At 54.7% G+C, this 27,402-nt stretch overlaps 1 protein-coding gene across 3 annotated transcripts in view; it reads left to right on the plus strand.

Annotated features, from left to right (window-relative positions):
• Positions 1–27,402, plus strand: part of MYOM2 (myomesin 2) — a 73,343-nt gene that overhangs the window by 32,097 nt on the left and 13,844 nt on the right. For all 3 annotated transcript variants that reach the window (XM_003984560.5, XM_006930539.4, XM_011281363.4), the window contains 15 exons: positions 3,022–3,149; positions 6,786–6,969; positions 8,181–8,355; positions 9,892–10,013; positions 10,872–11,059; positions 12,652–12,778; positions 13,199–13,377; positions 14,400–14,514; positions 15,459–15,615; positions 15,698–15,804; positions 18,255–18,299; positions 18,854–18,990; positions 23,559–23,703; positions 23,814–23,873; positions 25,016–25,083. In XM_003984560.5, coding sequence (XP_003984609.5) covers positions 3,022–3,149; positions 6,786–6,969; positions 8,181–8,355; positions 9,892–10,013; positions 10,872–11,059; positions 12,652–12,778; positions 13,199–13,377; positions 14,400–14,514; positions 15,459–15,615; positions 15,698–15,804; positions 18,255–18,299; positions 18,854–18,990; positions 23,559–23,703; positions 23,814–23,873; positions 25,016–25,083 — 1,937 coding nt within the window. The remainder of the gene's footprint in view (positions 1–3,021; positions 3,150–6,785; positions 6,970–8,180; positions 8,356–9,891; positions 10,014–10,871; positions 11,060–12,651; positions 12,779–13,198; positions 13,378–14,399; positions 14,515–15,458; positions 15,616–15,697; positions 15,805–18,254; positions 18,300–18,853; positions 18,991–23,558; positions 23,704–23,813; positions 23,874–25,015; positions 25,084–27,402) is intronic.

A 27,402-nucleotide genomic window follows, 5' to 3' on the forward strand; every position in this document is an offset into this window, starting at 1 on the left:
GAAAGCGGTGACAAAAGAAAAACAGTTTAGGGAAGGTTGACTTAACTGTGGCTTCATAAATACCCGATGGAAACATCGCTCTTTGAACAAGTAAAATCTGGTCCTGCTAAGAGTGGAGGAGGGGTTCCTGCAGCACCCCAGCCTGGGTAACGTAGGCGCTTTTGACAGGAGCGAGGAAAAGGAAGTTCTTTTGTTCGCGTCTGGTGGGCGATGGGGTCGGTGAGGAGAGAACCATCTGAGCCATCCTGAGTGGGTGTGTAGGAATTCACATAAAATTGCCCCAAACGAGGAGGCGTTGGCTGCTCACCATGCCTATCAGTGGTGAAATTTGCATTACGTGAAGGTCACCGTGCAAAGCAATGGGAGTAAGAAATAATATAATAAACCTTCCCGTGGCAGGACCCGTGCCCGTCTGCAGAGAACATCTGCCTTTTTACACATAGATACGGACGTGTTGGGTGTAAACGGCCAGCTATTAAGTGCCAAAGAAATAACACAACGTAAGAGACTTCGTTTTCCGGCTGATAAAATGGGAGTTACAGACACCGTGCATCTTATTTCCAACTGGAGTGACGTCACAGACCCCACTTTTCATGCTTCTCATGCTTCCTTTCTTATAAGAAGGCAGGTGCCTTCATTTTGTGTGATGCGCCCTCGAACGTGGCTGTGTTATATCCACACTGTGGCCGGTGTTCCTGAGGCTCTGTTTGTGTGTCTGGCCACGCGGGCCAGGGGCTGAGACGCTCAGACGGGCCATGGTACTCCCGGAGTCCAGCCAGCGGGCGCCAGCTCTCCGGGGTGTGGCCGCACATTGTCCGAGGTCAGGGGCAGGCGGGTCAGAGAAGGCACCCCGGCGCCCCCCTTGCAAATGTCTTAATTACGGTCAGTGCCCCTCTCTGAATGTTGCCCAGCTTTCCCAACCTTTCCTGACTTGCTCGCAAGGCCCACAGTCCATTCTGGGAAGGGCTGACAGGCCTCCCAGCCCAGGCAGATGGTTGCCTTCTGCTAACTGCACACCCGGCGTCCGGGGCGAAGGCACCGTGTGCTCTGAACACGTGCGCCGTCTCGGGCTCTGTCATCCCGGGGATGAAGCTCAGGTTTCACTGACCTGGAGGGGACGTCTGGGCAGCCTGTGGAGGTTGCAGTCTCCCAGGGTGGAGAGAACCAAGTGCAGAATTTGCGATCGGGAGACCAGGGCCTGGGCATCCCAGCTTGCTGACCTGCAGTCACGCAGGAGCGCCGTGGGCTCCAGAGATGCGCAGCCCTGGGCGCGGGGACACCCAGGGTAACCTGGTAACGCGCTTGGGAGTTTCCTGTCCTCTCCGTTTGCTTCTCTCTGCGCCCTCCTCTCGGCTGTTGGGAGTGTGGATAACAGAGGTGGGTTCTGCTCGTGGCCTCTCCTTGTCCCCCTCCCTGGCCCCCCTCTGCTGTCCGTGGCTGACGCCATCAGCACATCCCCAAGGCTCCTGCCGCTGCAGGTCGGCCTGACGCCGAAAGGCTCTGGGACCCAAGCATCTCGCCCCAGCCAGGGGTCCCCTGCTGACACGAACGGGGACTCTTCCTCCTCCCCCAGCATTGGACGAGATGCTTCCCGCTCCGTTTTCTCTGGGCCTGGCAGCTCTGTGCGGGGTCTGAGAACAGTGACACGCTCAGATCTGAAAGCACGTGGATGGCAGCTCTGTGAGCGGGCACTCACACGTCCTTACTGCCTTCACCACCTTCCTTGCCGCCCTCTGTTCCCTGGGCTTGCCTCCCACGTCCTGCGGCACCTTGGACATAAAGCATAAACCAGGCTGCAGCCCTGGGGGCTTGGCACGCGTCACCCGAGGGGAGGTTCCTGTATCTTCTCCCGTCAGGGCTGTGTCCGGATCTCTTCAGGAGGGGACACAGTGCGTGGGTCCCGTCAGGTGTCCGGAGGCCCCGCTCCACCCGGCCTTACTGGCACTTTCCTGGAGAGACTCCCTGAGTCCTTGTTTGAATCCAAGCCCCTTGCCAGGAAGCTCCTAGATCAGGCCACGACACCCTTCTGTGCCGAGTGGCCTGTAAAATGTGTAACAGGACTCCTGGGAAACCAGACCCAGTCTTGTTTGTCCCGTCTCCATGCGGTGGTTCAGTTCCTTGCCGGCTGCACAGTCCCCAGGGCGCAATGGGATATGGAGAAGGGCTCAGACGTGTCCTGGGGACGTTCAAACCGGTTTAATCATGTGCTAATCTAATCGGAAGCTCATAATATTTTGTATCACAGCTACAGAGATTGTGGGTCTGGAAAACCTCCACATCTCATGAAAAGCTCTCTCCAGATATAACGCCCCCGACACCTTCACGTGTGTTAAAGCAAGGGGTGTGTCACAAGCCAGGCACAGCAGACCCCTCCGATCACAAATGTTCCAAACTAGTTATTTGCAAGAGGCTTATTGATATCACTCCAGGATTTTAAACCTGTGGGTATAGGTTCCAGTGCTTGTGAACGTGGCCCGGGCCCCCCTAGGGAGGGAAGAACGACGGGCTATAGAAGGTCGGTGTTCAGATCCAGGGCTGTGAGGGCGAGCAGTACGAGGAAGATAACCCAGAGGACCAGCAGAGCGAGGGTAATCCCCTTCCAGAAGGCTTCCGTATCGCGGAACACAGACCGCGAGCACCTCCTCTGCACGGGTTCCCGGCACCTCTAAAGCTCCACTCTGGTTAAGCACTCTATTTCTTCCGGGTGGATCTTCCCGCCTCCCCTTCCAGCAGAACTCTGGAAGATTTTTGGATTAGATTCTTTTTTTTTTTTTTTTTTTAATGAGCTGGCTTATGTTAGAAACAAAACTAATTAGGTGATCTTAAGCAGTGCATTAGACTTGGCTGGGAAAAATAGTTTGCTTACCGTCCCCAAATAGAAGCGAAGCAGAGGACGTCACTGATAGGGCAGATCTTTGGTGCCTGGGAATGTACCCCGGGGACCGCGCTCCCACGATGGGCTCCGGCGAACGGGGGGACATGGGGCACACCCAGCACTAACTGAGTTCATCACTCCTGCAGGCGACGTGCAGATCCCAGGGCCGCCCACCAACGTGCACGCCTCAGAGATCAGCAGGACGTATGTGGTCCTCAGCTGGGACCCGCCTACTCCCCGCGGCAAGGAGCCGCTGATGTATTTCATCGAGAAGGTACCGTGTGTTGTAAACCCTCACATTGTGCTGTTCAATGGGTTGCGCCCTGAGGGCGCCAGGGCGCCGGCTGTGCTGTGAGTACGTGGCCAGCCCGGCCGTGCAAGTGGGAATCAGGGGACTGCGTCTGGGGTCTGGGTTTGCTGCCTTCCTGTGAGTGAGCGGCCCCACCCCCACGAAGGCACCGAAATGGGGGATCTGTATGTTTTCTTCCTGCCGACGCAGTCTAGCTCCCACGTCTCACTCGAGGACGAGTGAGACGTGGGCAGGAGGGTAGTTTGCTGCTGCTCTGCATTTGTTCAGAGGTCGCGTGGCCACTTGGTGGCGGTCTTGTACAGGGATTCACACTGCAGCTGGCCGGGAGAGCCAGTTCTTGTCTGGAGGGCTCTAGGTCTGGACGCAGAGAGAAGTAGCTGTGTATTGCAGCCCTGCACACGCACGCACACACACTCATAAATGCACACACATATGCACATGCACACACCCATACACACTCACACACATATGCACACACATGCGCACACACTCATACAAACATGCACACATGTGAGCACACACTCATACACGTATGCACACACTCATAAATGTGCACACACATGCACACATGCATACACCCATACGCATATACACACACTCATACATGTGCACAAGCACACATGCGCACATTTGCACACACACGAACACATACATGCACACACACGCACACACGTACACACTCATACATGTACACAAGCACACATAGGCACACACATGCACACACTCAGACACACATGTGCACACACTCATACACGCACACATATGGGCACATGCACAGTCATACACGCACACGCATATGCATACATGTGCACACACATACAAACACGCACACACGTGAGCACACATACACGTATGCACACACTCATAAATGTGGACACACATGCATACACCCATATGCATATGCACACGCACACACACTCATACATGTGCACAAGCACACACACATTTGCACACACACGAACACACATACACACACACGTACACACTCATACATGTACACAGGCACACATAGGCACACACATGCACACACTCAGACACATGCGCACACACGCACACACGGGCACATGCGCACACTCATACATGCACACACATGCACACACGTGCACACATGCATGCACTTGCACACATGCGCACACAGTCACACACATGCACACACACACTCATACATGCACACATGCATGCACTTGCACACATGCACACACAGTCGCACACACACGTGCACACGTCTAACCAACAACTCCCAAACCGCGACACCCTTACCGCATGCTATGATGCGCTCTGGCTTTGGTCTGTCCCGTAGCACTGGACACAGCTTTTGACCCCTTCACGGGCTCAGTGACCTGCTAGTGGGCTGTGGGCCATATTGAGAAAAATCGCTGTGGTCCAGATCCCGTGGCTGGTTTTGTGACCCTCCACTTACGCCACAGTGTGGTGTGGAGCGCGCCGTTTATGGCACACGGGACAGAGCAAGTAACAGGTGCGTGCGGCACAGGAACGGCACGTGGTACAAGTAGAGGAAGCAGACGCGGGAATGAAGTGAGCGCTATTTCAGCCTCCAGGGCGTGGACGGACCCCGTGGCCCTCACCGCTGGTCTGCGGGGCCGCCTTACGTGGCGGCTGACCCTGCAGTGCTGCAGGGCGAAGTGTTCAGGGCCCGACGGCATGCGCCGGGGGCCCGGGGAGCAGCGTGAGGCCCCCGGGAGGGGCCGGAGCTGGGCCACACTGAGCGTGGGCTCCTGGCGGGCGGTCCACCCCCAGCCCGTCTGAGGTGGTCTTGTGGTGACTTCATTCCTGTCAAGGCCCAGAAGGAAGCGCAGGAATACGGATTCTTCTTTCCCGCTTTATGCCGACACCAAGAGTGGGGGGTGGCAGCCCGGCACCCAGACGCCGAGCGGGTGGCCTGCCGCATCACCCGGAGCGGAGTTTCAGCGCGATTGCGCCTCTGCTGGGTAGCTCCCGGACGGCTCCCGGGCCGTTCCCTCCGTGTCGACGCCCGTGGTTCAGCGGCTAGTGGCCGGTCATTTCTGACGCCCATGGTTCAGCGGCTAGTGGCCGCTTCAGTGGCTAGTCTGCCTGAGGTGAAGCTGGCGGTGCCCCGAGTGCTCTCCTGCTCCAGACGCATGCCCTGGGGGCCCTGCTCCGGGCACCCGGACCTACACACATCCTTCCAGCCTCCACCGAAGGATGAGCAGCTCCCGACTTAGCTCTGGCTCCCGGGCCTTTCTTGGGCTTCTAGAAGCTTGGCCGTAAGCCCCTTGTATTTCCTCCCTCCTCCCTGTCGTCATTCCTCCAACGCGAGGCTCCTCCTCTCTGCTCGGGCCCAGCTGAGTGTCAGACGGGGGCGCGTGGGGGCCTCCAACTGCGGGTGCCTGCACCAGCCCCTAGACGGTGACTTCGCTCCTGCTGAAATGAGAGACAGCTTTCAATGTGACTCTGACTTCTAGAAGCCCGGGGTCATTTGAAATGCTTTCACTGTTCTTGGGAGCCTTTCCAAGGGTCACCGTGCACGTGCTTTTGCTGCCTCAGGATCCCTTCAGGAAGGGGGATCTTTCTCTATAGGAAACAATTAAGTGAAACTTGTAACTGAAGTTTAAAAAAATAATTATCAGTGATGAGAAAATCAAATGACAAAAACGAAACCTGCAGTATGGGAAGTTTGGGAAATACAGAGACATTATATAGAATAAAATGAAAATCACTGGTAACTCCATCATTTGAAATAGTCATTATGCTTTAGAAAGTATTTATTTTTGAGAAAGAGAGAGAGAGAGAGAGAGAGAGAGAAAGGGAGGGAGAGAAGGAGGGAGAGAGTGAGTGGGGGAAGGCAGAGAGGGTGACACAGAATCCGATGCAGGCTCCAGGCTCTGAGCCGTCAGCACAGAGCCTGATGCAGGGCTCGAACTCATAGACCACGAGATCATGACCTGAGCCGAAGTTGGACACTTAATTGACAGAGCCCCCGGGCACCCCTGAAATAGTCATGATGAACGTGTGATACATATATTAAGAGTCTTTTTCTCTATAGTCTTTTGTATACTTTATATGTCATCAGTACAGTTGGCATCCTGTGTTACATTTAGCAAAACAGTCGCTCTCCTCTGATTGAGGATTTTTATAAGGTAGCCTAAGTGACTACGTTCTCCAATGTACGGATGTATCATAGCGCGTCTTACGTTGCTGCTGGTTAGGTAGATTGCTGTTACTACGATAATAGTCGCAAAATACTGTACATTTTAAATTGAAATGTGACCAGTTGAGTTACGGTAGAATTTTATGAATATCTTAAATTATCTTTAATTCTTTACAGTTCATCCCACTTTACTAAAACTACAACCTATGTGTTAATTCCTTGAAGTTTATTTGCTTTCACGTAAAGCTTTTTACTGCTGAGCATTTCCAACTTGGGGTAATTTCTTACCTACTTTTCCTGGTTGAATTCCCTTTTCGCGTGATTCAGGAAAGGTTTACTGATGGCCCAGGATGCGCTCTACCCCCGGACGTCCCTGGAGATTAGTTTGGCTAGCTAAAGCAGAATGGTTCCGTCAGCATGTGTTTGGGCAGTTCTTGGCTTCCTTTGGCGAATCCCATGTCTCTTCACAGTCGGTGGTCGGGAGCGGGAGCTGGCAGCGGGTCAACGCCCAGACGGCCGTGCGGTCCCCTCGCTACGCCGTCTTTGACCTTGCTGAAGGGAAGCCATACGTGTTCCGGGTTTTGTCAGCCAACAAACATGGCCTGAGCGAACCATCGGAGATCACCGCCCCCATTCAGGCCCAGGATATGATTGGTGAGTACGGTCATGTCCATGAGTGACCACAGCTGGGGACGGGCCCTGAGTCACTGACATCAGAGGCTATCATGTTGTGTTGAAAAAGACAATTCATGTTGTACGGGAGTTAAAATTCAAGCTGTCTTAAAATTTCATTTTACAGGAGACAGAGATCTCTTTGCCCTGTGTTGGTTGGTACTCAACATTTCTCCAAAGTTCTGTCTTATTTTAAGTTTACTTATTTATTTTGAGAGACTGAAAGAGAGCTTGTGAGTAGGGGAGAGGCAGAGAGAGAGGGAAAGAGAGAATCCCAAGCAGGCTCTGTCCTGTCAGCACAGAGCCCGATTTGGGGCTCGAACTCCTAAACTATGAGATCATGACCTGAGCCAAAGTCAAGAGTCGGATGCTTAACCGACTGAGCTGCCCAGGTGCCCCTCCGTCTTATTTTCATCGAACTAATAAATGGGTTAGAAATATTTTTAGGCATTGGCCACCTTTTTAAAGACCCTGAACACACCGGAACTCCTTGCCCGTATGGCTTCAAGTTCCCTCTTGGAAGATGTCAAGTAGGAGTTACAGAAATTCTGAATTGCACCGGTGAGAAAAATCTATGGTCAAGTCACGATTAGATTTGGAATCCCGTCAAGTTTCTGATCAATCTGATAGAAGTGTGTCTTGTTTTCTTAAAATCAGTCATTTCACCCTCCAGAAATTGTTAACTACCCTGTTAGCCAAAGTGTGTGTGTCATCAGAATATGCTTTTTTTTTTATTAAGTTTTATTTATTGAGAGAGAGAGAGAGAATGAGAACCAGCAGGGAGGGGCAGAGAGGGAGACAGAGAATCCCAAGCAGGCTCAGCGCTGTCAGCACAGAGCCTGATGTGGGGCTCAATCTCATGAACCGTGAGATCATGACCTGAGCTGAAACCAAGAGTTGGACACTCAACCGGTTAAGCCCCCCAGGCGCCCCCGAACGTGATTTTCAACTTTTCTGGTGGGGGTATGGGAGATTCGGTGGTTGTAATTCCTTTGTGAGTTGGGTAGGACTTGGGAGGACGGAGGAATGTCCGGCACCTTCTGGCTCCCCGGGTGGCAGCCTGCCCCCCACTTCCCTCCGTGTGCAGATTTCAGGTCGTCCTTCCCTGTGGACACAAAGGCTCAAGGGTCTGTGGTACAGCTTCCAAAACTCTGATACCGTGTCCCGTCTGTCACCGTGTCTCCCCTGCACAGCCGTGCCTTCTGCCCCTGGCCGGGTGCTGGCGTCACGGAACACGAAGACGTCGGTGGTCGTGCGGTGGGACAGACCCAAGCAGGAAGACGATCTCCTCGGCTACTATGTGGACTGCTCCGTGGCGGGGTCCAACGTCTGGGAGCCGTGCAATCACAAGCCCATTGGCTACAACAGGTGTGGCCCTGCGGGGGCCCCAGAACTGCCGTGTGAGGGGACAGAGTAGGAGACGCAAAACCAGACAGGAGCCGCTCAGGCTCAGAGCGGTCCACGCCGTGGTGCCCACACCCATGAGCCTCTACACAAAGGTCTGTTTCATACGCCCACGTAAGGGGCGCAGGACTCCAGAGCTGACAGGCTGCTCGGGTCCCCAGGCTCGTGCCTGAAACGATTAGTGTGTTCATGACAGAGGAGGCTCCCGAACCTTGGCTCTCCCGACACGGGAGCAGTTAAGGCTTCCCTTCCAGCGGGAAAGTTACAGTCGCAACCGCGACCTGCGAGGCGTTTTGTTTTTCCGTGTTGATTTTTCGAACTTTTAAAATTGCTTCATTCGCGTAAGTGAGAGCCCGCACTCTACCACCGATTGAGACAAAGCTGGGGGACGTCCCATCTCTGGTGCAGGGGACCTGGGCCCCTCCTGCCGTGGGAGGGAGCGTCTTCACTCCGGCATCGACGCACTCCCCTTTCCTGCCAAGGGTGCAGAATATCAGACCCTGTTAGGCCCTCTCCAGGATGTGCTTCTCCAGAAAACAGAGGCAGCTGTCCGGCTCTGCACCATGGACGGGCGGTCAGTGGTGGCTCGGCCGTCTTTCCCGTTTCAGTCTTCTTAAGAAAGTAATAGATTGGAAAAGGCCGTGGCTGCAAAAGAAGAGATGCGACTGAGAGCGTTGGTTAGATGTTATTTAGAGTTCACGGGCGGCAAATGCAGAAAGAGATCTCAGAACAAAGAAGTGAAAATAGCATTCTCAGGCCGGAGTTTTGTAGAAGGTCACAGCACGTTCACAGGCGCGGTGAGGCAAGCGGTGACCGCTTACGCGGACCGGGCAGAGCGCCGGCCTGTGCGGGGCGACCCAGATCCTCCCGTGCCGTTTCCCGGGTGACTCTTGCCAGGGGTGCTGGAGGAAGGGGCCGATGTCCCGTTTCACAGATGGGCTAGCAGCCTCACCAAGGGGGAGGCACGTGACTAGGGGCCCACATCTGTTGCGTGTGGAGGCCGGTGTTCGAGCCTCGTCTGATTAGGGTCCCTTCCGTGTCCAGAATGCTTCTGCTTCTAAGCCTTTCACACGTGGGTTCTTTAGATGAGGACTCGAATGCTGTTTCGTGATAGACGTGTGATTCAGACAGAACCTGGTAACTGGGGAAGTGAAGGGGAGGGGGGCGCAGAGCACGTGGGCGACACGGAGGAAGAGGGGCGCTTAGGATCTGAGGGGCTTGCTTTCCGTGCCCCCAGACCTGTGCCCCTCCAGCTTCTGGCGTAGCGAGGCGTCACGCCGCCTTCCTTCCTGACCCCGCGTGCTGGTTTGCATCAGAAAGCTAAAACTGACAGCGCGAACCCATGTATACCGTGTGCACACAACTTGACTCAGAGTAACGTTCCTTCTCGTCCCCCGTGGAAAAAATGTTGGCGTGTCCCCCACGATTTGTACTTGTGCTGCGGGAGAGAGAAAAACGGTTCAGCCACGTAGTCATGCCCCTGACTGGTGTCTCCCTCAGGTTCGTGGTGCACGGCCTGACCACCGGTGAGCAGTACGTGTTCCGGGTGAAGGCGGTGAATGCCGTCGGCACAAGTGAAAACTCTCAGGAGTCGGACGTCATCAAGGTCCAGGCCGCTCTCAGTGAGTAACCCGCGGGCTTACTTACGATTTCTGACGATACGCAGTGTTATGGAACTTCCGAGGAATGTCGGGTCCGATAACAGTTAGGTGGGAAATAGAGAAAAAAAAAAAGAAAGAAAAGAGAAAAATCAGTTACTCTTTTGTTTCAAGGCCACTATTCTAATCTGTCAGTTTTTCCCGGGAAGGACTTCCAAACGTTACCATTTTCCTCTTCGAGTCCTTTCTACTAAACGAAAAGCAATCGTCTACATTTTTATTCTGTGATGAGAACGGATCTTTCCCGGGTCACCTGTGTCTCAGGTGACAGAGGACGGCTGGGCGTAGGTCACCCAGAGTTGAGGGTGGGGGAGCAGAGACGTGTCCCTCTTCAACCCGGTAGGAAAAGATGGTCCATTTCCAAATGGGTTCAGAAGGAAAATACAAATTTGTGCTCACTTGAGTGATTCTGGCGTCTGTGACGTTCATCGTCTCTGGTCACGGGGGGCACAGGTGTCATTCATGGATGTGATGAGACGGCTCCTCGAGGCTTTCCCCAGAGGAGGGGGAGGAATCTCATATTTCAGCCATCCGGGCCAGATTTCAATAATTTATCGCCCTTGTATTATTGAAATATTGGAAGATGTCTGTGTGCCCGTGTTATTTATCGGGGGATGTGTTTAGAAATAGCGATAAATACATACGATGGACGCGTCCTCTCTTCAAAGGAAGAGATGAAAACACACAATGATGGGTCGAGTCTGGGCGCCACCCCCCCAGCTGCCGCCTGCCCCCCCTTACCCCAGTGCAGGAGCCGCCCCGCGGGGCACGGGGGGGCCCAGGCCGACTCTGGGGTAACCCTCCCGCCCTGTGTCCCTGCAGCTGTCCCCTCGCATCCGTACGGGGTCACGCTTCTGAACTGCGACGGCCACTCCATGACGCTGGGCTGGAAGGTGCCCAGGTTCAGCGGCGGGGCCCCCATCCTGGGTTACTACGTGGACAAGCGCGAGGCTCAGCATAAGAACTGGCATGAGGTCAACTCTTCGCCTGTGAAGGAGAGGATCCTGACGGTTGGTTCTTCCGGGTTCACGGGTCTCCGCTCTGCTTTCGCGTCCCGGGCAGAGTCCTTCCTTCGGCGACTCAGACACTAGATCACGTGACGCAGAAGCAAAAGCGGGTTAAGAAAAGTTCGCGGTCTCCTGAGATCCTGTATCTCTACAACTGGGCCTTAGGAAGCATTTTGTCCTGTGAAGCAGGAGCAGGTGGAGAGGCAAGGGGGCGGGCGGGGGAGGGGGGGTTAGGGTCACCACCACGGCCGGCTCCAGGCCCCGAGCTTGTCGCCGCAGCGAGCTGCCGCGGGGATGTGAGGTTTGCGCCCAGCAGGTGTCAGTCAGGGAGTCCCCCTGCCCCCCGGCTTCTTTGTCGCGGTTTTCCTGAGCAAGGCTGCGTGCCCGCCCCCGAGTGAGTCACTTGTCCAAACGCGTGTTCTGTTCGAGGAGAGAGTGGGAAGGCCGTGGGTTTGGAGGAAGGAAGATCCGGGACCGAATCCAGACACAAACCCTCAGCAGCTCGTAGGCTTTCTCTTCTGCCCTCTGACATTCCCACCCCTCGTTTGCACAGTGTAGGTCACAGGCTTGTGTGTGTGAATGTGTGTGCACGCGTGTGTATGTGAGTGTGTGTGCACAGTGCAGACACACGTGAGCATGCACACGTGTGCCTGTGTGTGCACGTGAGCATATGAATGTGTACGTGTATTTGTGAATGGGTATGAGTGCACACGTGTGTGTGCACATGTGTTCACGTGTGTATGAGAAAAGCATTTACTTAAAAAAATTTTTTTTAATGTTTATTTACCTTTGAGAGAGAGAGAGAGAGAGAGGGAGACGTAATGAGCAGGTGGGTGGGGGCAGAGAGACAGAGACCCAGAATCCGAAGCAGGCTCCAGGCTCTGAGCTGTCGGCCCAGAGCTGGACGCAGGGCCTGAACCCATGAACCGTGAGATCATGACCTGAGCCGAAGTCGGACGCTTCACCGACTGAGCCACCCAGGCGCCCGAGGCCGTTGAACTTTAAACGCACTCGCTTTGCAGGTCATCTGTTTTTAGAGACAGTATTGTCTGGAAACTGCCAGACAGCGCTAAGGGTCCTGGTCAAGGCCTTCCCCTCACGTTTGGGTATAGACCCTCGTGTGGCTGAGGTCCCGACCGAAGGGCCTCCAGGTGGTATGCTGGGGACGGTGACGGGTTGCCCGGTGTCACAGAGTGAGGCCCTGGTCTGGCAGGGAGGCCTCAGGTCCCCAGCCTGTGGCGGCCAATGTGCCGGCATTCACAGAAGGGACGGGGGCTTGAGGGCAGGCCCCTCTGCTCTGCTGTTCGCTTGCCTCTGTGCCTTCGTGTCTCCAAGCCCCCGGAGCCCTATCTGCCGGTGGTGGGGGGGGGGTCATCACACTGCCCCTGTAGGCGAGGTTATGCAAAGAAGGAACAGGGCAAAGCAGGTGAGGTCCCCTGGAACGGCCACATGCGGCAGGGGCATCCGCAGCCCTCCCTGACATCACTGCACAGTTTACTGACGTGGCCCCTCCCTCGGGGTTCATTCGCGAGTCAGTCGTGAACGGACTGCAACGCAACGCTTATTTCTTGCGTTAACTTGAATAATCCGCGCAGGTGGATGGCTTGACAGAAGGCTCACTCTATGAGTTCAAAATCGCGGCCGTCAACCTGGCGGGGATCGGGCAGCCGTCGGACCCCAGCGAGCTCTTCAAGTGTGAGGCGTGGACCATGCCTGAGCCTGGTACGAGTCCCCTCTGGGGCCCCGAGTGCCCTGTGCACGCATGGGGCTGGCCAGGGGGCGGGCGCTGCGGCGGACAGGTTTCCTGCGTGGGCGTGGGTAACACGCGTGCCCCACCTGGGTGCACCTGCTCTGTCTGTGAGACAGGCTGCTGGTCCTGAGCAGCGATGTGGGCTCACGAGCCATCGCGAGGGTGGCCGCAGTGCCCCCCGTGCCCCATGCGCGGCTGTGGGGCCGGCCGGCCGCCCCCCACTCCCCCCTCCACGCTCCTCCCGGACGTTCTCGGACAAACGCCGATAGAGACATTCAGTAGGCAGATTAGCGACGACCGTGGTGTGAAAAAGTAGTGTTTCCCTGGGGCGGCGGGTGTGCTGTGCGGCCGGCGTGTGCATGCATGGGCACGGGGTATGTTCCACTTTGCAGGTCCTGCCTATGATCTGACGTTCTGTGAGGTCAGGGACACGTCGCTGGTCATGCTCTGGAAGGCGCCCATGTACACGGGCAACAGCCCCATTTCTGGGTATTTTGTGGACTATAAGGAGGAGGATTCTGGAGAATGGAGCACCGTGAACGAGGCAGCAACCGCCAACCGTTACTTAAAGGTGACCGTGTTCCTCCGCTCGCTCGCTGCCTCGCGGGGAGGGTGACTTTGGTCCCGCCGCGGACGGGCTCCGAGCCACCAGGCGGCCGCCCGCATAGCTCGGTGCCACCGTGCACGGTCTCCACTACTGGTTTTTTGCGCTCCAGGCCTTGGAGTTCGTCCGAATAATTCAGGATCGCTCACAGAGGTCTGCCCAAGAAGCACACGCACAGCTTTAGTACATTTCACAAGATTGCACTGTTCTTGCGCCACATGTTTCTATTTTTAGCACCTACGGTTTGCCCATCACTGGGGGCAGTTGTGACCCTGGTCTTTGGAGCAGGAGGCCACCTGGCTGGTTTGTTCCCCAGCTGCCCTCACCCAGGGGTTTTTGTCGCTTGACCGGGGTCTCCGTGGCGTGGCACGTACACGCCTGTACGTAAAGACCACACCTGAGTTGTGTCCCCGGCTGCACCTTCAGATGCGTAAATTGGCATCAGCCTCTGGGAAGCAAGCCGACAGCGTAAAACAAGATCGGGTTCTTCTGAATGAACCGATCAGCTTCTAAGGATCTAGCAAAACAAATGACTTAGGTATACTTTACTTACCAGTGCGGATTGCGGCGCGGTACACATTACCTCCGTATGTGCGAGGGGAAAATGATTTAATCTTCATGCCTCCAAGTGATGGGATATCTTGCGCAGTTAGCACTCACCGTGAAAATAATATTTCGTCCCATAGAATCGTGTTAAGTATGAACCTCAGGTTGCAAACTGGAGGTGTGATTTTAATTCTGCTTTGAAACATGCAGAGAAAAAAGAAACAACGTAGCAACATTGAAGAGTGAGTGTTTGCTCTTGCAAAGTAAGGCTGGGAGTGACGGTCAGCCTGTCTCACCTCTGGCCTTCCTCCTTCCTTGTGTGCAACCGTTCTAGCTGGAAAATGAATTGCTTTTTTAAAAAGCAGGTTCACGGTAAAATGTGAAAAGTATAAAGTCTGTGTCATTTGTCGACTGACATGGGGTATTTTCTCTGTCTTCCCAAGGTCTGTAGCCTGCACCAGGGTAAGACCTATGTCTTCAGGGTCCGGGCCGTGAACGCCAGTGGGGTGGGAAGGCCGTCGGACACGTCTGAGCCGGTGCTGGTGGAGGCCAGACCAGGTGAGACTGGAGCGCGTAGCGACGCGAGGCGGTGGCCGGGCTGCGGGAGGAGGGGCGCGCGCTCTGTGTCCGCGGGAGCGCGGCGACGGCTGGGTCCCGTCGCGATGCTGGAGCAGCTGAGTGGCAGACGGGAGCGCGTGTGTCCAGCCAGCCCCGTGCCCTGGCGGACCCTTGGGTCAGGGTGGGGTGCCCCAGGCCACGTGGCAGAGTCAGTGGCAGCTTTACGGGGAGGAGGACCGCAACCGGCGGGGATGACGGTGGTCTTCGTTTCACTGCGGCCTCTGGACCAGGAGCTCATGAAGCCGTTGGTACTGCTCGCGGTTCCAAGTAGCCAAAGGCCCGTGGAGGTGACCTCTGAGGACGAGGTCGGCGCACAGGGCACGTGGGGAAGGAGTGTGCTCGAGCCGCAGACGGGGGGGTCGGCGGTTCCCCTCCCCGGGGCTGGCTTCATTTCCTTCTGCCACCCGGCGTTCCGTGCCTCTCTGCCTTCTCGGAAACCGGTGATCTATTCGTACCTGCCCAGGCTGACGTGTCCCTGGTTCCCGAGGGGCCGACTCGGACTGGCCTGCGATGGGCCGGGTGTCCACCTGCTCCCAGAGTAGCCAGAAGTCCCCCCCCACTGCCCCTCAGGGAAGGAGAGCAGGGGGGGGGGGCGTGTGTGCCCACGGCTGCCCGGGCCCCTAGCAGGGGTGAGGGGCCAGATCTCAGAGAGAGGAAGGGTCTTCCTGGCCGACACACTCTCCGCGGCGGGACTGGACGCAGAGAGGGGAATGGGCGGAACGCCCAGCGTGCTCTGCCCTCTGCTCCCGCGGTGGTTTGCCCTCCGACGGGTCCGACTCAGCGTCCTCGGCGACCGTGGAGAGCAACCTGATGAGTCGGGGTAAAAGGAGCCACCCCTCCAAAAAAAGAATCGTAAGGCGTCTAGTTGCGTCCTCGCCCTTCAGGCACGAAGGAGATCAGTGCGGGTGTGGACGAGGAAGGAAACATCTACCTGAGCTTTGACTGCCAAGAAATGACAGACGCCTCCCAGTTCACTTGGTGCAAAGCCTACGAGGAGGTCGGAGACGACGGGAAGTTTAGGATCGAGACGGTGGGAGACCAGTAAGTCCGCTTTGGAGCTGGCCGCTGGGACTCCGGGGGACCGTCACAAACGGTAACGTTTCCTATGCCTCTTCCCTTTCAGCTCGAAGCTGTACTTCAAAAAGCCGGATAAAGAGGATTTAGGGACGTACTCCGTGTCCGTAAGCGACACCGACGGAGTGTCCTCCAGTTTTGTGTTGGATGAAGAAGGTAAGGTCCACGTGACGTGGGCTCGCCTGGCTCGGTGTGTGACGCTTGGAAAGATTGACGGCAACACAGGAAGGACTCGCTTAGGGAAAGGGCGTGTGCCGGGGGGAGGCTGGGGTGCGGGACATTTACAGAAGCAAACCTACCGTGGGACTGAGGAGACTCTGGAGCTTGTAGTCCGTCCGCCGCGTAAATCACCGGCCCAGGACCTGCTGCCTTTATAGCTTCCCCTTGTGCCTTTTCTTCTCAAGTTTATTTATTTCGAGAGAGAGACAGAGGGAGTGAGCAGGGGAGGGGCAGAGAGAGGGAGAGAGAGAAACCCAAGCGGGCTCCGCGCTGTCAGCACAGAGCCCGATGCGGGGCTCGGACCCACCAACTGAGATCACGACCTGAGCCGAGACCAAGAGTCAGATGCTCAGCCACCTGAGCCCTCCAGGCGGCCCCCGCTTCCCCCTTGTGCTTTTAACGTTGGGTTTTGCTACATTTCGGAGGCTTGCAAGCAGGGAGGGGCATATTAGCAGGTAAGTCCGTGAGATTGATGCAGGGGACACGTACGGAAGACGCCCCCTTCCCTCCCAACATTGAATAATCAGGACGATAAAAGAAAACATGCATTTTCTGCGTGTGAAATAGGGTCTAGCCAGCAGAGTCAACCTCTCATGCTCTCCTAGGAGTAGGAGACCGAAGGAGGAAATGAGCAAAGTCTGTTCGGGCCACGGGGCTCGGGGAAGGTGGTCTCAGGTGGGCTCACACACCCGACTCCGCTAGGCAAACGAGGGAGCCTCGGGAGGCGGATTCTTGTGCCGCCTGGGCTTCGGTCTGTTTGTGTCCAGCCCTTGTCCGCCGTACGTGCAGGTCAAGGTCAGCCTTACCGGGATGTGGGGTGAACCGTGCAGTTCCAGACAGGTTTCTTCAGGTCCTTGAAGCTTCTGAGTCCCTCCGAGCCCTCTATTAAAATGCCTCTCGTGCCTGATGAGCAGACCGTGCGGCCACCCGTGGCGTGGTGGCCGGAGGCAGTGCGGTCCCGAGGCAAGCTGACCTAGAGTGGCCGTCCGGTGCGGGTAGGTGGGAGCGGCCTGGGCCCCCGCCGGGAGGCGCCCCCTGCCCCTGACGTCAGGCCCCTGCGTGTCCAGTGCAGGTGCTGGGAAGCCTGGTGAAGCAAATGCACATTTCACCAGACTGAGCAGGACTCCAGCGGGGGGCTCTGCACAGCGTCTGCGTGTGGGGTCCTCGCTCAGTGTGCCCGTGTCCAGAGACGGGCACATCCACAATCTGCTCCAGTGCCTTTTAGGCTGCCTTTTCTGACCCAACTCAGTGGTCCTCAAACCATTCAGGCTGCAAACACCCCTAGGTAACCCTGAAGAGTGGTCTGTACCCCCTCGGCACCATCGCTAAGCTTCTAGATGGCGTCTTTTATTTTATTTTTTAAAATTTTTTAACGTTTTATTTATTTGTGAGACAGGGAGAGACAGAGCATGAACGGGGGAGGGTCAGAGAGAGGGAGACACAGAATCTGAAACAGGCTCCAGGCTCTGAGCTCTCAGCACAGAGCCCAACGCGGGGCTCGAACTCACGGACCGCGAGATCGTGACCTGAGCCGAAGTCGGCCGCTTAACCCACTGAGCCACCCAGGCGCCCCTCCTTTTAAATAGTTGAGAACGATGCGCATTTACAGCGTGTTCTGTAACGTATGTGGACTTTGGACGTCTGTCTTGTGGATGAAGCTGCAGGTTTTGCCCATTTGATTTACGGTGATTCCTACCCTTAGACCTCATCGGGAAGCCAGGCCAGCCGTCCAGTCAGGAGCAGTCTGACTTCATTGTTGAGTTCAAATCAGCGTGTTCACACGTGCCTTCGTGACCACGGCTGCCTTTCTCAATTCTCATTGAGGAGGAAGGAGAGAAGGAAGGAAGGAAGCAGGGAAGAAATGGCTGAGAACCTTCAGGGTTTCTTAGCTTGTCCTTGAGACTCAGGAGTGATGCATTTTTGTTCTTGTTAACTTGTGGCAATAATACATCACAGTGAAATCGTGGCGGGGGGGGGGGGGCGAAGCATTTGGAAGAAGGCCATCTTGCAGGGGGAAGAAAATCACAGACCACCCACCTGTCCCCAGCCTGCCGGATCCACGTTAGGATCCTATGGAGTTAGAGGGTCTGGAAATGGATCTCTGTAAACCTCCCCTCTGCAAGCCGCCCCCACCCCAAACCCGCTGTCCCCAAGGCTCCGCCCTCACACACCCCACCGCCCGTCGGGACCGGGTTATTAAATGGTGAGGATCTCAGCCGAAGAGAGTGTTCGAAGGTGGCTTACCTCCGACTTGTGCTTTCGCTTCTGGTTCACATGTCTTACGCCACCCCAGATTAAATCTCGGTGATGTCCCATCTCCGCTCGATTGTTTATAAACTTCTGAATGTACAGGGCAAAACCGACACGAGTATTTTTCTTAATTTTAGAGCTTGAACGTCTGATGGCCCTGAGCAACGAAATCAAAAATCCCAGTAAGTGAGCCCGGGACCCTGCAGGCTGACGCAACCGGGGGAGAGGGGCGTGTTTGTTGCCGCACGGAGCTCACGGAGGAGCTCTTTGGGGCAGAGCGCCTTCATTTCACACTCCCAGCTTACAGGCGTGTCCCCTGCATATTTAAAAAAAAAACGAATTGGTACTGTAACTCGTAGAAATTTTTATTGCATAGAGAGTGGTTAGAATTTGGGGCTTAGCATAGCTGTTCCTAATCCAAGTGAGTCAGTCAGATGGCACCTTGGGTGATTGAGTTACACTGAATACACAGATCCATACATTGGCAGCCGTCGGATCAGCCAGGAAAGCGAGGCTGTGCCGACGGGCACACAAAGCTCGCACGGCACGCCTTTAACCACAGCAGGCTAACGAGGGGTTTGTTTTTATTTTGGGTTTTCATAATCCAATTCAGTACTCCTGGGCTTCACGCTCGCAAAAAATGTAATAACTGGGATTGATATTTTCCACCAATATGTAGCAATTTTTCTCATAAGGATTCATGCATTATTGACTCTGATTTCTTTTCTTCCTGTAGCAATTCCTTTGAAATCAGAATTAGCTTATGAGATTTTTGATAAGGGCCAGGTTCGCTTCTGGCTCCAGGCTGAGCACTTATCACCAGATGCCAGCTACCGATTTATTATTAACGACAGAGAAGTCTCCGACAGCGAGGTGAGTTCATGTGTGAGTGATCTGGGGCTTTGAAGAGGGCCAGGTTTTACTTCAGTAGGTCAGTTGCTTAAAGTCAGTGTTCTGTGTTTGAGCGGTAGAATTTGGGGTGTAGCGGGTTGGTGAGATGCCTGTGTGATGGCTGATTCTTGGGATGTTCAGAGATTGGCCTGGGCCAGAGAAGAGATCGGAAGCCCTCTGAATCCCAGCCTGCCAGCATTAAAAAAAATGACACTATGTTTTAGAGACGTTGAGCTTGTTTTTTTTTTTTTTTTTTAATTTGTGGATGTTTTTTTATTTTTGAGAGAGAACGAGACAGAGTGTGAGCAGGGGAGGGGCAGAGAGAGGGAGACACAGAATCCGAAGCAGGCTGCAGGCTCCGAGCTCTCAGCACAGAGCCGGACACGGGGCTCGAACCCACGAACTGCGAGATCATGACCTGAGCCGAGGTTGGACAGTTGACCGACTGAGCCACCCAGGCACCCCCCCCCCCCCCCCGGAGACGCTGAGCCTGGTTTTATCAAAAGGTCCAGGTGACACGAGGGACGTGGGAATATCCCTGATGGATAGGTGTATTTATTCTCATCGTGGTTTTGAAGGCATGCATTTTGCAACATGGCCGGCGGGCCCCCCTCCCACGGAGAACTTCCCGTATCAGGCACCTCCTGGCAAATCGGTTTCTGCACCTTCCCTGAACTTTTAGGCTGCTCTCTGTTATGGCAGATCTGGGCAAAGACCAGCGGAATCGCCAACAATGTGTCGCGTGCTGGGATTCAAACGCTTTTACCGTTGTTCGCTTTTCATTGTGTGCAACGAATCCTACAGTTACTCTAAATATTCCTTTTCTGGCTGTGGAACCTTGATTACGTTTCGACGTATGTCTTCTTGTCTAGTAACTATAGTGCGCCTGGAGATCCAGCTAAAGGAAAACCTTGCTCGATGGGCCCTTTCGTTACTGTTGCGCGGAAAGCTAGGGGACTGTACTTCCTCTGCTCTTCCCCTGGATGCTCAGTGTGAAGTGTCCTTGGCCCGTGGGCCATCCTACTAACCCCTGAACGCCTCACCCCTGTGTGTGCTGCACACACGTCCACGGGGCGGTTGAAATGTGGGAATCGCTGTAGCCACGCAGGTGCCTTTCACCGGGCCCCTCACCCCTAGTGCGGGCATCGTGTCCGGTGGGCGTTTGGTAAGCTTATCCGGCAGCGTGAGCGGCTATCGGGCAGAAATCCCGAATGGACAAAGAGCATGTGATTTTTCTTCACCTTGAAAAACAGTGACGTACGTTAGACTCGTAGATGTGGGAGGATCGGCTGACAGATAGCAGTGTTTTCTTCCTGGTTGCAAACAAGCCAGAAACGTGACTCTCGTCCCTGGGAGAGTACGGCACGATGAAGGAATTGGAGGCATCTTCTTCGAGCAGAGATCGTGCCAGGAGATGAAAAGGAAGTTAGTGTAATTGCGCTTTATTTGAAGAACAACTTTTGATTTAACGTTTCCTACCTGCTGCATAGACCTTGCTTTAAAAACTGATGTCTTTGCTGCGTGGCTAATCTTTTGGAGTAGGGCTGAGCTGTTTCACTGGCTTTGTTAGCAATCCACAGGTGACTTTCCCGTGTGAAGATTGATGTCATTTTGCGTAAGTCACATAAAAGCCTGTATTTATGGCACCCGGAAAATCGTTGAACTTCATCTGGCTGCATAATAGCGAGAAGCCTAATGAATTCCTAAAACCTGCCCAGATACCACAGTGCGGAAGCCGAGAAAATGGAAACGGCTGTTGTATTGTTAAGAATCTGGGGGGTGAGAGTGCCGTGTTTTTGCTTCTCAGACTTGACGAGGAGGCTCCTGGAGCCCCCTTACTTACAGGTGTCTGAGTGTGCCCTTACTTACAGGCCTTCCCCTCCTCCTGCCCCCCCCACCCCCACCCCCACCAGGAGTGACTCCACATTCTGTGATCAGTACCGCTTCTTACCCTGGCCTCTCTCTCCCGGAAAGCGATCTGAAGCCAGCCTTTCTTGCTCATTTCTGTCTCTGCATCACGTTCCACAGACCAGCGTCCCGTCTGGACACGGTGCAAATGACCTCAAACAAGCACATATCGTGTGCCGTACGTCCGTGAAATCGCACTGCAATTTCTAACTATGAAGGTGGTTTTTTAATGTTGACTGGAAGTCAGGGCCAGGGAGTAGGTTTGATTCACTTAAAACCTACAAGGTGTATTTGATGAGTCAGGACCTGAAGCCTCATCGTCAACCACTGAGAATGTGGTAGTCGTCTTTGTCTCCCGCGGGGTATGTTTTGCGAATCATTTTTGATGGTCCCCCGGAGCCAGCCCAGCAGTAGGGACAGAGAAGTGAGGTGAGCCTGCCCTCCTGGAGGGTCCCCTGGAGCTGGAGGACCGGGTCCCTCAGGGGAGGACGCAGGGACTGAGAACAGAGCAGCAGGGCCATCTGAGCTCAGGGGCAGCAGAGACGGGAGAGGCCCAAGCCGTTAGGAAGGCTTGGGGAACGGGGGTGCCCGGGGTGAGTCTGGGGGAGGTGGGAGGGGACAGGCCAGCCTGGTGCTGCCTGTGCTGAGCGCTGGCGGTGTGACAGCTAAATGCCAGGAGCCGGAGGGGAGTGGGCCAAGACGGGGGCCTTGGCCTTCCTGCGGGAGAGTTTAGACGGTGCCCGATGCTCCTGGAGATGCGCTCACCGGTAAACCGGGCAAAGTTGCTGTTTTGCCAATAGCTGTGTTCTGAAGTCTCTTGGGACACAGCCATTTGGAATGCTGAGGCGTCAGTGTGGTCTCGGAGAGAGGAGAGCACCGTGGAAATTACACGCGGTGTTTGTCAGAAAGTGAGTCCTGTTTCTCTGGCTCCGTTCACAGATGTTTTAAATAATGTTTATTTATTTTGAGACGAGAGAGAGCAAGCAGGGGAGGAGCAGAGAGAGCGGGAGAGGGAGAGAGAGAGAGTGAGGGCAGAGAGAGCGGGAGAGAGAATTCCAAGAGAGCTCGACGTGGGGCTCGAGCTCACGAACTGTGAGATCACGACCTGAGCTGAAATCCAGAGTCTGATGCTCAACCGACTGACCGTCCCCCCTCCCGCCCGCCAGGCCCCCCTGTTCGTAGGTTTTCTGTTAAGTTACCTGCAGACAGAAATTCTAAACTCTTAGAAAGGGGCATGTCATGGAGCGCACTTTCTAGGGGGCCAATGGGGTTTCCTTAGCCTGCTGACCACGGGTCACGGGTGTTTGTTCTGTTCTCCTGGCTCGTGGGCCTCCCCCTCTCAGGAGCGAGGTCGTCGTTCAGGTTGGAGAGTCACTGCCACAGTCCCAGTGGGGCTCAGCCTAATGGGAGGACGAGAGCCGGCCGGGGCCGTCCTGTAGGTCACCCTGGGCACGCGGAGGTCGAGGCCCTGCCGTGAGCAGCATCTCTAGGGAGGAGCCCCAGTGCCTTGGTGCCGTCCTTTCCCTGCTGATTCTCTGCATCGGAGATGACTCATTCTTTGGATGTGGTCCCCGCACCTCCGTGGCCCTGCTTAGTTTCAGATTCCGTGGTGTCCGAGGTGGGGATGAGATGGAGTCCGTCAGCCACCACAAAACGTCAGCGTGTGTCAGCTCGTCACGAAAGATGAGAGCAGCGTGAAAGGAAGCCGGGCTTCGGGTGGGCTGGGCGGCACGGGGTCATGTCCCCGGTCGGACGCGTTGGTGGGGAACTACGCTGCGGTCAGGGACCGCGGCCAGCTCGGCGCCGTAGACGGCAAAATGAGCCGATCGGCACAGGCTGACTTTCTCGTCGAGAATCCCCGACACGCCCGTTTGGGCGCTCACGTGCCAGGTGGAAAGGGTGAGGACAGTCCTCGCTCTTGAGGATTTACCGTCCGGCCGGACGGGCGGACGGCAAGAGGACATCTGGACCGGGGCAAGGTATGGCCCTGTAGGGCAGGCGGGCACTGCGGGTGTCTCAGGGGAAGGCACCCCGCCGATCCCCAGGGCTGTTCAGGCAAGTGCTCCCCACACCAGTCTGCGGGGCATGGGGCCGGCGGTCAGCTGGGAGCATTCAGAGGCCGTGTCGGGTCGTGGCCTCAGGACGGACCCGGGCGCAAGGTGCCACAACTGCCAAGACACGCACAGTTCCTCCTCACTCCTCCAGAAAACCTCTGCCCACCTGACACGCAGCTCCTGTGGCCCTGGTTGCACGGCGGCCTCGGAGCCGCAGGCCACGCGGTGCGTTGCCGCTGGCTCCCCGTGGTTTCGTGGTCAGCGTGGGGCACGCTGACATGCACACCGTTTCGTCCCTCCTGCGCGTCTAATTTTCTCGCGCTAGGCGCCTGTTCTTGGGAGTGAGCCTTCCTGGCGTCGTCGGCTCCCACGCAGAACGCGGGCTTGGTCACCGAGGGGATGTTCGTGTCCCTTGGTGGATGTGCCGTTCTCCAAGAGGTTTAGTGGGTAAAATTTCATTCTGTGTTTCTGTGTACGTCCCAGTCCCCGAAGATGCAGTAGTGACATTATGCCACTACCTAACGTCAGGGGTCAGACCGGAAGACGGAATTTCACTGTAGACCTCTCTACTTCCCCCATTGCTTCCAGAAACACAGAATTAAATGCGACAAAGCAACGGGCATTATCGAGATGGTCATGGACCGATTTACTATCGAGAACGAAGGCACCTACACTGTGCAGATTCATGACGGAAAAGCCAAAAGTCAGTCTTCTCTGGTTCTCATCGGAGACGGTATGCAACACTATTTTTGTATGCCTGTAAAAGAAAATTCAAAGAAAATTGTGTTGACCACACAGAAGCAAACATCTTTCATTTCTTTCCCCCTTAAATACCGAATTTAGCATTCAAGGCTATTCTGGATGAGGCTGAATTTCAAAGAAAGGAGTTCCTCAGGAAGCAAGGTATGTACTTGACCCGCCCCCAGCACAAGCCCCCAGCAGACTCAGTGTTTTCTTTTTTAAAAAATTTTTAATGTTTATTTATTTTTGAGAGAGAGAGAGAGAGAGAGCACGCAGGAGAGGGGCAGAGAGAGGGAGACACAGAATCCAAAGTAGGCTCCAGGCTCCCAGCCGTCAGGACAGAGCCTGATGCAGGGGTTGAAGTCACGAACTGCGAGATCATGACCTGGGCTGAGGTCAGACGCTTAACTGACTGAGCCACCCAGGAGCCCCCAGACTCGGTGTTTATTTGAATGCTTGTTTAAAGCCAATTCTGCACAATGCCCAATGACTAAATGCTATTTTAAATGAACGCGATGTTAGATGGTTTTTATCTGCAGAAATTTGGGTATTTTTCTGTTTTTTGCACTTTACATGGATTTCATCTGTATTCTTTTCTTGCTTCTACCTTTAAAAGTCCCGGAATCCACTATGTAGTGTTCATACTTCTGTCACTGCGAATCAGGGACATGATCAGGGTAACCAGAGGTACCCGGGCTCTGTGGCCAACCTGCAGACCAGCTAGTCTCTCCTGAGCCCGCTGGTCTCCTTACAGTCCCACTCCACCCCCCCCCCCCCACACACACATTTACCATCCCTCTGTGGTCTGGCCATCCCACAGCGACATAGTCTCCCATGGTCCCCCATTCAATCCGGGGCACCGTGCAAAGTGCGAGCTGGATCTCCAGGCCACTCCCATATGCTGGACCTGAGCTGGTGTTTTGGAGGCCATGACCTTGAGCTTCTGGGGACCGGGGCCGGTCAGAACTCAGTACTTACCACATGAATGATTCGGGGGGTGGTGATGAGGAAAGGGTACATCCATCAGAAATGTCATCTCAGTTTCAAACAGGAAAGCTATGTTCTTCTGCTCAAAATGCATCACAAGTATAGATACACACACACATATATATGTATATGTGTGCCTGTGCGTGATATATATGTGTGTGGGTGTGATATATGTATGTATGTGTATATGTGTGTGTGTGTGTGTGTGTATATATATATATATGCATTGCGTGGGTGTGATATATATGTGTGTGTGTGTATGTGTGTGTGTGTGTGTGTATTTTTCCCCCTTTTAAAACTTTTCTATTTCCCCCCAGGCCCTCATTTTGCTGAATATTTGCACTGGGATGTTACAGACGAGTGTGAGGTTCGACTTGTTTGTAAGGTGAGGACTGAGCTCCAACAAGAGAGTGGTAAGGTGTCGTCCGTGGGCCGGCGAGAGCCCTTTCGGGGAAGTGTGTGCCGTCCGTCCCAGGACGCGAAGAAACGCCGCACGTGGGCGTGCCGAGCGACTTTGCGTCTCGTGGACGTTGTGGTCTTACATTCCCGTGCCCGTCTCTGCTCTTTATGAGGGGACTATGGTGTGGTGGCGTGCCAGGGAAGTCAAGTGGGCCGTTTAGAAGATTTAAGATCTTGGTGAGTGAACTCAGGGACAGTGTGCCACAATGACATTCATCCGGTGATTCCCGTGCTGCTCACGTGGTTTCTTTAAGAAATAAAAGGTATGTTTTGGGAATAAGATGCCCCTTAACGCTTTTCTTTAACAATTGAATAGTAAAGTAAGCCTTAGTTACTACTGACTATACAGATCTCTGTTTGGGGGACCAGACTTCAAGGAGCATCTCCTGCAAGACTGGCGCTATCATAGGTGCTGGGGAAGATCGATAATGCAGGGTTTTGTTCCTCAAGCTACTCACAGACGAGCAGATGAACGAGAAGGCAAACAGAGAATTTCAACAGAGTGAGGGTTTTTGGGGTGGAGGAAGACCAGGAATGGTCCAGGGGCAGTCAGGTTGGAGAGACTTGTCCAGGGAGGCCCAGGGTACGGACAAAGCAACAGAGCTCGGAAACCGCCAACTTGTGGATATTCGGAGGCTGGGCGTCGTAAGGCAGGTCCTCAAAAATTAAATGTAGAATTATCTGAGGATCCAGCAGAGAAGGGAATTGGAACCAGGAACTCAGATAGGTATCTGTGCGTCCATGTGGACCGCAGCATTTTTCCCAACAGCCGAAGGAGGCAGCCAAGTTCTGTGGGCAGATGAATGGGTTAATGCAGCGTGTGTATCCTTAATGTGGAGTGTTATTCATCCTTTGGAAGGAAGGGCAGCCTGCCACTTGTGACAACATGGATGGACCTTGAGGGCATTGTGCCAAGCGAAGTAAGTCGCACAGAGAAGGAAAACACCGTACGATCGCACGTATATGTGGAACCTAAAAGAACTGAGCTTATGGAAGCAGAGTGCAAGGGTGGTTGCCAGGGGCTGGGGGTTACGGAACTGGGGAGAAGTTGGTCAAAGAGCACAAACTTCCAGTGGTAAGATGAGTAGTTCTAGGGCTGGTAGGTGGACAGCATGGTGACTGTGGTTGGTAATACCATATAACACCCTTAAAACTGCTGAGGGCAGATCTTCGAGTTCTCAACCATAAATATACAAAAAAAAAAAAGGTGATTATGTAAGGGGATGGATGTGTTAATTAATCTTAAGGTGGTGACCATCTCGTAGTAGCTGAATATATCGTATCATCACGTCGTATCCCTTAAACTTAAATAATGATATTGTCAACTGTATCTCAGTGAAGTCGGGAACAAAGAGTTATGGGGTGAAAGCAAAGGAAAGTAGGATAAAGGATGGAGCGGCATTCGCCTGAGGAGGTGAGAACGGGCGATGGTCAGGACCACGGCGGGAGGGGCCGGTCTGAGGAAGTGAGAACGGGCGCTGTGTGCTGGTGATTCAGTCGTCAGCCGCTTGTGCCCCTGGCCTGATGGGTTGATGGAGAAGGAGCAGGTGGGCCGTGCGGGTGTGCATCCGTGCGGGGAGCTGGCATTCGGGGGGGGCGGTAGGAGGAGACGGGTGATAGTGGGGTTGCCGGGGTGGCGGGGCAGGGACACCAGGATGCCGGCTTCTCCACGTTGCTGTTGTCAGATGAGGGGCCGGGGTAAAGGGGAGGCCCGTGCTCAGGTGCAGAAACGTGCAGGGCGCTGACATGCGGCGGGGGCACAGGGCCCCGGGACAGGGGGCGTGAGGTAAGGACGGTCTGCAGGAGGCAGCCGCGTGAGGGCCGTGGGCGCCCTCGGTGCGTTCCCGGTGGGCCTTGAGACCCCATGCTTACCCCGACCTTTCCTGTTCATCCCCACTCATTGTTGGTGTTGGCGACTAATTCGAAACTAGAGGCCCTGTTCCTGGCTCTTTTGTGTGTGTAATAACTGAGGCTAAAGTTTTGATATTGGACACACTCGAGGTTGTTACCGAGCCATTTCAGAAAAATTCCTGGATGTCTTTCTTCTCATAGTGAGTTTCTTACCCCGGTATGCTTATAAGGAAGACGCAGAGACAAACTCATTAAAAACATTTTTTTAATGTTTATTTATTTTTGAGAGAGAGGGAGAACGTGAGTGGGTGAGGGGCAGAGAGAGAGGGAGAGAGGGAATCCCAAGCAGGCTCTGTGCTGTCCGCACACAGCCCGATTAGGGACATGAACTCAT

Source organism: Felis catus, chromosome B1 (genome assembly GCF_018350175.1).
Source record: "Felis catus isolate Fca126 chromosome B1, F.catus_Fca126_mat1.0, whole genome shotgun sequence".
In the NCBI taxonomy this organism is placed as follows: domain Eukaryota; kingdom Metazoa; phylum Chordata; class Mammalia; order Carnivora; family Felidae; genus Felis; species Felis catus.